The 13,964-nt window shown below is 36.3% G+C and overlaps 1 protein-coding gene and 1 long non-coding RNA gene across 6 annotated transcripts in view; one reads left to right on the forward strand and one right to left on the reverse strand.

Annotated features, from left to right (window-relative positions):
* Window positions 1-13,964, forward strand: part of Zir (Zizimin-related) — a 187,497-nt gene that overhangs the window by 101,445 nt on the left and 72,088 nt on the right. The window contains exon 21 of one of the 4 annotated variants that reach the window (XM_012377413.2): window positions 5,368-7,873. The exons of the other annotated variants lie outside the window; for them this stretch is intronic. Coding sequence (XP_012232836.2) covers window positions 5,368-5,419 — 52 coding nt within the window. The 3' untranslated portion in view covers window positions 5,420-7,873. Of the gene's footprint in view, window positions 1-5,367; window positions 7,874-13,964 lie in introns of those variants that run through there. 4 annotated transcript variants of the gene reach the window in all.
* Window positions 10,554-13,568, reverse strand: LOC105678209 (uncharacterized). 2 transcript variants are annotated; one of them, XR_010890931.1, is made up of 5 exons: window positions 13,307-13,568; window positions 12,708-12,993; window positions 11,832-12,315; window positions 11,117-11,557; window positions 10,554-11,019 (listed from the first exon to the last, which is right to left on the reverse strand). It is a non-coding gene; the product is annotated as an uncharacterized lncRNA (long non-coding RNA). The 2 variants fall into 2 exon arrangements; XR_010890932.1 differs by lacking the exon at window positions 12,708-12,993 and having other exon boundaries at window positions 10,557-11,019; window positions 13,307-13,565.

Genomic DNA, 13,964 nt, shown 5'->3' on the forward strand with positions numbered 1-13,964 from the left:
CGACTACAAGATACCTTTCAACTTCCAGATTCCGAGAGTAATTTGTCGTGGGGATGGGTTAGGATAACGATGGCACGAAGTTCGCGGTGAAAGGTGGGCGCGGAGGCAGACAGGATGTAAGGACCGCTATATAAGGATCGCTTAGCACGCGATTGTCTTCCCCCGCGGAGTGTCTTTAAGGGCTTTAATCATGCAACTTCGGCGGAAACGCGCGTCGTTAATATTTCGCGATCGTGCGAGAACGCGCGCGGGCGTTCACCGCCTTTCAGTCGGCCCCGATAACCCGCCGCTCCGTCCGCGTCCGCCTATCAGCAACTTTTTAATCAATCATCGCGCGCGCGCCCCATCGCGTGAAACAATCGCGCGAGCCGTTCAACGACGCGATGAGTCACCTAAATGAAGTTTCCCGTTACTAGACGCTAATTTCTTCTCCCGGGGAACGAGAACGTCACTACCACCGTTACGGCTCGATTCTGCAATACCTTAGCTCCGAGCAGCAAGAGCGCCGCTTGCAATCTGATTTATTACGTGAGATATTACGAACGATCGACAAACGTGTTATTAAAGGCAATAAACGATGATCGATTTCGACGAAGAAAAAATTGTTTCAGCTTTTCAGAAGAAATATCGTTCTGTACGAAATATTATACAATGATTAAATTGCATATATCAAAATTTGTAAACGGAGTAGCAATTAAAGTAGTCCATTACAACTGGAGAAATAATTATAGTTTATGACAATCGGTTGACACATTTGCAGATTTTTTCTCTTTTTTTTTTCGGAGGTAGAAAGAAAAGAATGCATAGAGGAGAAGCGAGAGGGTTAATTTCCTATATTGGCCGTATCTCTTCACTCGTAGTGTCAGACTTCTTTCCGTAATCGTCGCCAAGTGTTTCCACCCTCATCACTCTCTCTCTCTCTTTCTCTCTTGTCATTCTTCCCGCTTTTCCACACGCGCGCGGACGCATCGTTCATCCCGATCGTCGGGATTCCTCCCGAGGGTTTACGTATGCCGGACGCAGTTCGGCGCCGATTCATCAAAAGGACCTCCCACCCGTTTTTCGCCATTTAAGAAAAGACCGCCCTGGTCTCTCCCCGGCAAAAAGAACGACGCTCGGCGTCGTTAGGAGCAGATTCGCCCTTAGACGAGGATCACGAAACGATCGGGATGGACGAGAAGGGACGCGCTGATCCACTCATCCCCCTTATAGAGGTGTGCTCGAGAGGGCATCCGGAGATTGGAGCTTGCCAGCGAGCCAACTATCGTTTCTGCGCGCCTCGTTCTCATCGTCGTCGTCGTCTACGACGACGGGAACGACGGCGACGGCGACGCTGCGGCCGAATTGTCCGCAGAAAATTGTCTGTCGGATGTTAGACGTCCGTAGCGGAAGTTTCTTGGCGGCCGTTACGAAGAAACGCAACGTACTCGCGACGATGATGAGTGGACACGTCCGATACGAAGCGCGATTGTGTCTGAAAATATGTTCCTCGTCGTTACCATCTTGCAATGTTGGACATTTACCTAACGTCAGCAATACGGGGGATAAAGAAAAGTATGTAATATAAAAAAAAAGAAAAACAGCTTACATAAAAAAATAACTAATTTCTCACTATTGAATATGCAGATATCAAGTTATTCATTTTGATTTAAACGATGAATAAATTGATAGAGCTATTTACTATTGACTACTTTTAGCGCAATTTTCAATCACGTGATACAAATCGATAGTTAAATGCTTGCGATAGGACGGGACGAGTTCGCCCCCGGCAGACAGTATATCGATTGTCGTCCTTCGTCGTGGAGGCGCGAGGATGTCCGAGGAACAATCGTCCAAGAGTAGTCAACGAAACTTCTTTTCCGCCCAGCTATTCCCCCGTGTCTTCCGTACATATTGTCAGTTTCACTGTCAGTGCTTGCTGCTTGTAGACTCTGTAATTTCCGGCTGCCACTCGGCCTGTTCTTATTTCCCGTCACGTTCGCCACCCGACCCTTCCCGCTTTTCTCGCCACACCAGTGGCGCCCGCCCGCCCGCCCGCCCGCCCGCCTCGTCCTTCAGGTGTAATGGAGCCGAGAAACAGATAATTACAACCCCTCTGACCATCCCAGAGCCGAGCAGCCGAGCATCAGCTTTTATTTCGGTCTCTGACCCCGCCCGTCGCTCGACCGCGCCAAGATTTAAAGTGCGGATTCGTATTCATTCACCGGCTTAACGTTAATATTTCTTCGTTACGGCGGTTCACGTGCTCGCTCACAGTCGGATGAGAAAGGTCGAATGAAGCGAAATTTGCGGGGGTGAAATTTCCCTTCTGCACGACGCTCGCGGTTTCGGCGAAACCGAGCAATTAATCGTAATTTCAGATTCACCCGAGCCACGAAATTTAATTTGTGACTTAGGTGGGAAATCTGGAAATAGAAACACAAATTGCGATACGTGTAATTAAAAATTTAAATTATGGTAACATTTATTTAAACACACTCCGTTTCTCATTTCTGAGTAGATTAAAAGCTTGAGGTGCGCGGAAACAAGACGAATGTTATTACGCGCATACGGAACGTGTATGCGGAAAATGTGGGAAGTGAAGATGTCTTTCGCACGATTTACGCTGCTGCTTCAAAGCTATACGCAAGCGCAGCTGAAGTTTCATCGGGGGTTATGGCTGTAACGATTTTGAAAATTAAAGTGATTTGCTGCCTCCCCGTGCCCTGCCGTGCTCCTTACTAGCTTTTTCCTCTTTAACCGGCAGCTCTTTACTTTAGGTGTAATAGAGCCGAGAAATAGATAATTATCCTTCTCTGACCTACTTCGTGCTCGCATCTTCCGACTCCTCGGATTCCTCCGCTGAGTCTTAAGCGATCATCTCCAAGTTCTTCAGCGTCGTGCGAGGCTGAAAGTACCTCGCCGCTATAAAAAGCCTCATGTATCCTAAGTATGTCAGAAAGATGAATTACCATAGCGCGGCCAATTACAATGTGAACGTAGCGGTTCTTCCGATATTTTCTTACGTACATTTATCCCATTTTTCTTTCGCATATGCTAAAATTTATTTGTGGAATCCGGTTTCATTTTCTTTCCGAAATAATTATTTCTGTTTTTCTAATAATAATATATATCATTAAGTGGCATCTTTGAAGTAAATCTGAAATTACTACGCAGTAGAAAATTTAATTAAATTTCATTGCGCAACGGAAATTTCGAGCAGTAGTCATTACAACGAGATTTATTGTAAGTTCAAATCAACAAAGTTGGATAGAAGTTGCTATTTGTTCCTAGTAATGTTGAGAGAATAAATCGGATCGATCGACTCGCCAGGAACGCTTCCCGCGAAGAACGTGAAGATAACCCCGCGAGCGCATCCTCGTCGTCGTCGTCGCCGTCGTCGTTGTCTCGTCACCGCCGTGCCCGCATTATACCGCCGACAACGCATTCACCCCTTTCGCCACCAGGTCCGCGCCATTTCTCCAGAGATATCTACAGGGTGGTACCGTCGACATAACTGGGAATCTCCTTCGCAACTCTGATCGACAAAGTTGCTCCTGGCGGCGCCGAGGGCACACGGACGCGAAAGTTAGCGCGGAGTCTACCAGCATCCTTCCTCCCTCGCGCCCCGCGCCAGTTCTCCCGTATCCCTTTCGCCCTCTGTCTTTCACCTCGTGCACATTGCGCGCACACACACATCACCTGTTCTCCCTTCGCGGGCGAGAGAGTTCTCGCTCGCACCCGCGCGACTCTCGTCACTCACCCGGCAACCTGAGAGACGAGGATGCGAGCAAGTTTTGCGAAGATGAGCCAACTTTGATAAGATACCGGTTTACCCTGCACACCCCGATTGATTATCTTTCTCCGCGGCATCTCCGCCTGTCCCGGTGACGGCTACGTACGTACGTACATATCCTTTTACGTGACCAAACCGTGTAAAACCGATGACCTCCAGGAGCCTTGCGGAAGCCGCGTATGAGAGAGCGTCGCGCGAAATGTTTCCGGTACGTCGCGCGCGATAGATCATCGTAGTTTGCCGAGTGGGATCTACGTGGCTCGCGGGGTCAGCGAAAGCGAATAAAACTCTAAAACCGTGAAAATCTTCCTCAGTTAACCGGCGACTGAAAATCGTCGAAACCGATGTAATTTTGATTAATGCAGATCTTGATGCCGCTGGAAGCGAAATGGTCCCTCTATGTTAATCTGACAATGAAAAAGCACGACGATTTGAACAGTAGAGTGCCTTTCGCAGTGAAAAATTTCAACGCGCCAAAATTGAATAGATTTCGATCGTTTGCATTTGATCGGTAAAAATAATTCGTACAGTCGTTGCCGCTTGCTGCTTTTATTTATATTCAAATGGTGTGTATTTAAAGGCAGACGAGAGATATTTTTGCACGCTGTCGGAAGATTCGTATCGCTTTGATCTCGGTGAATCATCTACTCGAAGAAATAGACATTCCATTCGGGAAGCCGCCATGTGTTCAGCGAATTCCGAAAACCACGACACTACGTTGGCACTCTCGTGTAAATAACGTAATGTCTGATCAAAGTCTGCTCTCCGGGCACCGGAGATCAAAGCGGTGAGCGGCGTGGTTTCGCACCGGCGTGGCAACGATCACTGGGCCGGATGGTCCTCTCGCGTGAGGTCTCATTAGAATCAATTCCCGCGCGCGATATCTCTGCGGCGCGCGTTGCGGCGCCGCGGCATTAATCATACACCTGCATGCGATCCCCCGACCAACGTCAATATTTCCCGGTGGCACTCTCTCTCTCTCGGGGCACTTAAACCACCGCCTCTCAGCCCGCCGTCGATACGCCCGATGCACTTTGTACACGCCAAGCCGAGAAAGGATGACACGAATCTCCCCTTTCTCTCTCGGCGACGCGGTAACAGATAATCTTCTTCTTCGGCCCCGTCCGCCTGCTTCATTCACGTCGCGGCGGAACATCCTCGCGCTGATTCCGGATTGATAACCGGCAGCGGCTGCGGCTGGCGGTGCGGGGCGAGGACATAGCGAGACGACGGCATAGACGGAGGACGGGTGAAGCGAGGACGAAGGCGAATCTGGTGAGGCGCGAGGGTGGCACGTATGCGAGGGAGAGCGCGGGATGAGTTTGCGATTAAACGCGATTATAATTAAGGATAATGGAGTTTCAGCTCGGGAGTTCTCTCGTCGACTCGAGTCCCTTCGCAGCTGGCACCGTTATATCGAGTTCCCGTCGTCAGGTCTAGCATAGACGACCGCTCTTTCCCTCCCCCCCTCCCCCCCTCTCTCTCTCTCTCTCTCCCTCTCTCCTTCGTTACCACGAAATGCTTTTGGTCACCCAGTGCACACACATATATATATATACATATATTCGACACACACAAACGGCAAATTTCAGGATCGTATGGGTGCGCATTTATTCACATATAGTGGTTGGCGGTCCCATATAGTGGCTTAGTCACTAATGAAGACCGCCGTCACAGCTCCTTCGCCGAACAAAGCAATGGAAATCGCTCTTCTGGGACAGGACCTCCCCTTTTTGGGCACGTACGAGCGTGGCCAAGCGGTAACGTCTCCCGCGGGACAGCCGCCGATGGCCCGACGCGATTTTCAACTTCGACGTTACGTCCTCTCTCGTAGGATTTTTATGCGCGATAAGAGATTGTCGAGTTTTTTTCGACATGGGCTTTTAAAGAATCATGCGGAGACGTCAACGAATACTCTGAAAACTAGATGATATCAGGATGAAACTAATGAAACTTTCATTTTAGCCTTTGTAATTAAGTTTACAAATAAGACGCTATATATTACAAAATGAAATTCTATAAGGAAAATGGGCTAATAAATCACGGTTAGATGCTCGTGCACGTCTTGGTGTATTTATTTTAATTGATAATCGACAATCTCTCTATTATACATTAAAGAATTGAAATATATGTGCTATGCAAAATTTATAGCACTAAGAATAACAATAATATTAAGATAATAAAAATAATTAAGAAAAAAATTAAATAATTACAAATACTCAGGTATTATTTGATAAAAATTAAGAAAGAGATTATAAGAATTATCGATATATAATTGTATGTGAACAACAAATGAATTGTTGTCTTCCATTAATTCAAATGTTTCGTTATTTATGTCGCTTCACTTACAATTAGAGTCTACCAGTAAGTCTAAAAGTAGTACCAGTAGTTTCTGACAAGGACTCCGTATTCCAATCTTTGTTTCTTTATTTTTTCTTCAACAGCTTTAGCTATTTGATAATTCGATGCGAATTTAATTATCTAAAACAATTATTATTTCAATAATATCAATAAATACAAATATCTAGTCAAAATTGCAGTCTGGCAGAGTATAATTTACAGTGAACAGGGTAATTTTCGTCAAATATGTATCAAATATAAGTGGATATAAAACTTTATATTTAGATATCAAGAAATGAGTGTGTTAATGTAAAATTCGAAAAGTATACCTCTTCTGTGTGATGTACACCGTTTGTATGCGTTATAATTACAATTAACGTTGCAATTATATCATTTCTTCTACAAAAGCGAAGCAAAAAATTATAAATTTTATAAATACAGCAAATATTAATGATTAATTATTATAACATATGAATAATTAAGAAATATTGCATAAATACAAAGATATACAGAATGTCCCAATAAAATGTGTACACATTTTATTACCATACATTTTAAGAAGTAAAATGGGTAGACGTTGTCTTATCGATGTGCTGATTACCTTCAAGTTACAAATGTTCAAAGTGATCATCAGCATCAATGCATTATTGATGTGTAACAGAGCGACATACACGCTGTATTTTTTCTAGCGGAATGGCAACACAGGCATTTTCAATTCCGCGAGACAACGTTATACCAGCTTTTAATGACCTGTTCTTGAATGAAGAGTGTTATTTTTAGCATTATGTGCAACCACATTACCAAACCGATAAGAAAAATTTTTTTTATGTCATTTTCCCCGGAAGATGGATAAGTTGAAGAGGAAGTGTGAAATATCCATTTAACATCTTCTGACTTAACACCACTGGACTTTTACTTGAGCCACTCTAAACAACACTCTATGCGCTACAAAACTGAGAATACTGCGGGACTTGAAACACAAAATTGAAAATGCCTGTGCTGTGATTTCACTGGAAACAATACAATATGTATATCGCTCAGTTATACATCATTGGTGGCCATTGATGGTGGTCATTTTCAACATTTGTAATTTTAAGTAACAAACACAACAACAGATAATATCTGTCTATTTTACTTGTTGAAATATGTGACAATAAAATCTGTATATATTTTATTGGGACATCCTGTATTTAAAAAAAAAAATGATAATACCTATTTGAACTGAAACTAATATCTTTCAAAATTTTCAAAAGACAAGAATTCACTTGTTTTGTTTTTGCATGTTTGGCAACAGTAAAAAGAAATACATTAGCACGCCTAGTGATCCATTTCCTATCATTAGACTGAATTTTTTCTAATAGTATTAAAAAGGCGCAAATAATATCATAATTTTCAGAGCAAGTTAGGTATTCTATATAACTTTCATCAGTTGCCTTCCATTTTTCCCATATCGTGTACCAAATAGTGTGGTTTGCAATTCTTAAACCATAGCAGTATATCCATTTCTTCCCTATCAAATTACTGCATCAAGAAAAATAATTTTTATTACAAATTTGCTTGAAATTCGAAATTTTAATGATGAAATAATTCAAAACCAGCATAAATGCAACAACATTCTGATTAAATATTATGGCTGTAAAGCGGGTTTACCTGTTTTCTACAGAATTTTGAAGCTCCTTGTTGAATTTCGAAGTAGCTACTTCTTGGCACTCAGAAACATTGAGTATACATGCCCATTTTACAGCTTCTTCTCTCAAATATATAGTAAGAGTGTGATCTGTCGGTTTTTCAGTGTACCCTATTTTTGTAAGAAGTTGATTTATTCTGCTTTTCATGTCTTTCTAAAAAATCGTTAAATTGAAATTTAATACTATTAGTTTTATTTATATAATAAACAGTGTGTAATATGTAACTCTTTTTCATGGAAATTATTACTTACCGTTACTTTCAAACCATATTCAAGCGGATATAGGCAAGCAAAGGATTCGAAAATTTTAATCATAGGATACCATGTGACAAAATTTGCGTCTTGTATTACGAACCTCGTAAGAATCCAAAACAAGTCGTAACTGAGTTTTTTTTGTAAAAAGAAATAAAACGCGTCATCGATGATTTTAGCAGGATAAAGAATATGCATTTTCGAATAATTTTCAGAGTTCAAGTAGCGCAGAAGTTTTTGCCAGCTTTCTGCATCATAATAGACGCGATAATATCCTATAATACAGAGGAATAATTGTTTTTACAGTTTTTTAATCGAGAATTTATTAAGGAATACTTCCACACACAAATATTCTGTTTGTATTTAAATATTTTTAAAATTAATTATTCTTGTATAAATTATTTTAAAGTATTTGTGTAAAACATATTTATTACAAATTATTATTTGTATTATTGTTATTCTTCTTAAGTAACTAATTAAGTTTGAAAGTTTAAGTTGAGCCACAAATTTTGTAAAATTTTTAAGTAATTATAACTGGATATATTAAGACGACGCATACATTTTTATCGTTTTGTATTTACCAGTTTGTTGTATGTTGACTAAAATCCAATCGGTTGCATTATAGTTACTGTCTGCAAATTGTATATTTGATATATTCGAGGTTATCCAAGACGAATGAACAGTCTTGTTAAAATTAATAAACGGTTGCAACATATATGTTACATGTATCCAAATTTCTGTCTTATTTCTAAGTGATAGATTTCGAGATTGAATGTAGCTTATTTCCCAACCTACGAAGTGCTGCTTAGGAAAATGAGTTTGTTTCACACTTAGAATAAAATAATATTTTTTGGTTATCCAATTGGTTATTATTTCTTTTAAATGAGCACTGAGCATATGTTTCGGGTCACTTTCATTGTGAATAGTTTGCATAGTGTTCCATAAATCATCTGGTGTCGTGTTTAAATACATACGGCTAGAAAATTGAAAATTATTTAGAAGCATACATTGGAATAATTTTTTTATAGAAAATAAAAAATTACTATGTAATTTATGCGAACATTAATTTATATACATATTATTATTATATATATAATGTGGTATATGTAAGGAAATTTGTTTTCAGTCTACAGGTTAAACTCGTTTTGCCTGTGTTATATTTATATTGAATTACATTTCTTTTCCAAATTGTCCACTAATAGATATTTTTATTAGTTGCATCATGTTATTTTTAAAACTTTTCAAAACACCTGCTGATTTTTGATATTATGTTTCTGTAACTAATTTTTAATCTCGAAGTCTATTAATGTAAGTAGAGTATTTATAATTAAAAAAGAAGTAAGATTTTTTTGCAATTTTAAATATTAATTTTATAAATTATCAAAGCTTATATCTCTGCTCTTTATTCAATAATAGAATTCAAATATTTTATTTTATGCAATGCCCAATTTTCCTATGCAAGTGCTATATTCTAATATGGTATTATCATTCACCACTTATCTATATGTGTACGGATAGCACTCCAAAACCCAGCAGGAATGATATGGTACAACATGCGGCATATTATGAATGCTGTGACAATTAAAATTATGTTTTGCTTAATAATGAAAATTTGTCAACAATTTTATGTAAGTGAATAACAATTGTGTTTGTTTAAATGTAAATCTTTTTAAATTTTTTTTGTATTATTACTTAAGTTGTAAGCCATTGTTAATAATTATTTGTGACTAATTGTCAATATTTTTCGTTCATACTTATTTGAATTATATTCAACATATCGGTTGTATTTATTTAACATTTTATAATATAACGTAAATGAAACTTTTCTCAAATTTTTATGTTATGTTTGTAAAATTGCGTTTAATTATAGCATTATTTTTCTGTTACATTTATTTGTGTGGCAATATTTAGTTTTTTAGACATATTTACTAGAACTTACATTTCATATGATTTGGCGGAGACTTTAGTGAATTGACTTGAGAAATGTTTGTGCTATTCAATGTTGGAGAGTATATAGTAGAAGGAGTGTCGTAACGTAAAGAATCTTGCTGTGCTTGTACGACCTTCAAATTTATTATATGATCATCTTTGTACACTTGGAAAGTTCAATATGATCAAATAATATTAAATTGAAAAGTGTATTCGGATCTGCAACATGCATTTTGCGTCGTCGATTGTTGCTATAAAACTTTTGCCTGATTGCCGTAAAATGCAATAATGCAGTATATGAATTTTATAGATACACAACCTAATCCAAGATATACGCTCCGAAAAATGTAACAAAACCTTCTTTTGACCAAAGTAACGCATCTCCACACCAAATACGTGCCAATTGACGCGCTATCATGTGTGCAACTTCTCTCTTGCGTATAACGGGATACAAGGTTTCATTATAAATGATATCTGCTTCTCTAAAATATATTTTCAAGTAACAGACATACGTTGAATGTTTTTACACATTGCATAGAAGACTATTGTATTATTTAAATAAATTTGTCTTTTTATTTATATTTATTTTTAATAAAGGATACATTACAATTTATCCATTCTACAAAGAGTTAACAAATATTCACTTACATGGTAGCAAACAGAATATATTTGATAAAACAAATATATAATAATATAATATAATAACATATAATAATATATTTAAAAAAAGATAAAGGAGTTTCGGCACATTTTTACATAAATTATAATACAGCTAATAATGAGCTTACTATTCAATAGAAACTTTTCATGTGTTCTCTCAATATCAATGATGCAGTAAAACAGATTTTGTAGCATTTGCTATATTTTTACAGCGTAAAACACGCACAGATATTTTGCATGCTTATATTAGTGAAATTTGAATTTATATCTGATTTGAAGGAAAAATTGTTTTAATTTTTGATTTAAAATAAAGGTTGGAGTTTATAAATTTTCCAGTGCGTAATGTAAGTGTCATTGTATAAATTTTGTTTGTTTCCTAATTAACATATTAACATGAAAATATATATATCTTCCAATTTTAAAATATTATTGACAATTTTATTTTTTATGTCGATTTTAATAAGTAGTATTACCTTAGCAAAACGAGTCCCAATGTCACATCGTTATGGTCGCAAGAATGCCGGAATGCAATAATATCCAATTTTGATAATGTCAGCAGGTATTTTTGTTTAAAATAAGGCATAATCTTTTCAATAACATCTTTTGCATAATAAATTAGTTGTTGAGCACTTTGGCTGCACCATATGGTAACATTTGCAAGGTGACTAGAAACATTATTAAATGTAGTTATCACAACTCTTATATGTTGAAGAAACATTGATACTGATTTGTCAAAGTCAGTCCACATCATGCGATTGTTAGCTTTGTTTCGTGCTCGTATAGGCATGTTTGATAAAACTGTATATTCTGCATCATGTTTGATGGCAATTTTGAATGTGGAATTGGTGGTTGACTCATTCATGTGCGGAAATAGTTGTGAGGCGTTCATTACCGCGACACCTGTTTTGTTCAACCTGTAATATTTCAATGCTATAGTTTAGATAATGATATATTATTAATCATAATTGAGTTAAAAACATTAAGGTTCAAAAATTATAAAAATATTTTATAATTTGCTGTCTTGAGTGTGACAATTTGGAGTGTAGTTCTACATGATATGTCGACAAATTTTTTGCATAGTTTCTGACATGTCAAGATAATGATGAATACATTAAAAATATTTTGTACAGAATAGTAACGTTCATATATTTTTACGGCTAACGATATGTTTGAAATATTTTAACTCACATTTCACCTAATTTGTCTAGATGTACAGATTGGTATACACTGCTGTTTTCATATATTACACGCATATATGTAAAATTTAATGTGTATGTATCAGGATTTATTTTACGATGCAATTTAATAGGAAGAATAGTGTCATAGTTGGTGAGTACAGAAGATGGAATCACAATTTTTTTACTATTAGTCAAGACTGCTTCTATCGTATGAACGGGTACGGTGTTTAGTTTTATTAAGTTCAATACACGGTTAGTGCGTATAACAATACCACATTGTCCGAGTAAAATATTGTCCTTGAATAGAAATCGTATTTCGACATTATAATGCAACGGTACTATTTCTGGCAAGTTGTTATAATTAACCGGATCGTCATATTCGATACAGTTAGCAGTAGGAAGCGTGATAGTTATTGTAGCGATTAATATTAGTCCGCCATTTAATAATAATTTTCGGAATGCCATATTCATGTCAATTTGACTAGAATTTTGATCTGTAAGAAATATATTGTACTTAGAAAAAGACAAACACATTTGCAACACCTTTAATTTTTATATATCAAATAAAATTATTGAGAGAAATTGCATTCATGTATACCATATAAATTTTTATAAGGAATATTAAATAGAAACATAAATATTTCTGAAAAATTTAAAAAACATGTGATTTCGAATATAAGACAAGATACAGAATCGTCTAAAATACAAATGGCACTATTCAAACATTTTCTTAATTATACAATTCGATAATATAAAATATATAAAATTAAATAATTTTTACACATAATTATAACGCAATTTTTATTTCTTTAAAAACAAAATATGTTTTTCGAACAACTAGGCTTCACGCGCAATACATTTGCTTAAATGAAGAAGATGTACTCACAGTTTTTATAATTGTATTTTTTTTAAGCGTAAGGTAATTATGTGAATGATCAATAATCCATTGACTGATGAGAACATAAATTTATTTATATTTTTTTTAATGTGTTATTTCAAGAATGTTTGAAATGCAGTTCAATTAAATGCAGTTTACAGTGAACATAAACAAATATTTTAATCATATATGTTGTACCAAGTATCTACTTTTTAGCAATAGAAACAAATGGGTTTTAAATAATTTTGTAGTTTGTGTTTTTTCGGGAATATGCTCAAACTATGCAAAATATTATCTGAAATGGTTTAAAATTCGAAAATATTACTGATAATTTTAGAAATATCGAACTAGTACACTTTTAATTAATTTAACTGTTAACTGTTAAAATAATTTTTTAACGAAAACATTTAGTCGTTAATTCTTGGTATCGTTAGTCGTTAATCGTATTTTGTCATGCAATGTAAAAAAAAAGAGAACAAAGTTAGGTGAAACATCATTAATGTCGGTGACTCAGAAAAATATGTTTTCGAGAAAATAAACCCATATTTGTAATTTATATGTATTCTTCTATATTTTCGAAGCGAAATATTTTATTGTTGGTTACTCACCTATATATATTAATTAAAACACCAGAATTTACCACAATGAACAATTTTGTAAGAATAATACGCCTAACATCGAGTTGTGAATGTCAAGAGATATATAAACCTACATTCGCGATGTTACCGTATCGAAAAGTCATCTAATACTGCGGAAGATATTGGTCATTTTCAGTCAGATATAATGTACACATTATGCCGTGTAAACAGTATTTAAGAAAACACTCACTCTGTATGTCGCTACTTTCCAATAAACGAGAATAAAAGTTAAAAAATGTAAAATAAATTTACACATAAAGTACAAAAATTGAATTGCCACGCATTTGTGATATAGTAGGTATAATATTTTTAAATAAAAACTATATTTTTTGTATACAATGGAATTAATTATTTATAAAATAAAATATTTAATTTATTTAATTTTTATGTCGATTAACATAGTACAATGTGTTAATTTTTACAATAAGATGTAAATAAAGCTTTGAGTATTACGAAATCAAATTCTGTTAAAAAAATGAGTTATTTCGTTGTTAAACGTTCGTCCATGCCTGTGCTTTTTTGAATGATAATTGTTTCGGTCAATAACGTAATCCTATATCATTATACATCAAAGAATGGAAAAATTTGAGTTATTCAATATTTATAGTATTAGAAATAACAATAATAT

Source organism: Linepithema humile, chromosome 6, assembly GCF_040581485.1.
Source record: "Linepithema humile isolate Giens D197 chromosome 6, Lhum_UNIL_v1.0, whole genome shotgun sequence".
In the NCBI taxonomy this organism is placed as follows: domain Eukaryota; kingdom Metazoa; phylum Arthropoda; class Insecta; order Hymenoptera; family Formicidae; genus Linepithema; species Linepithema humile.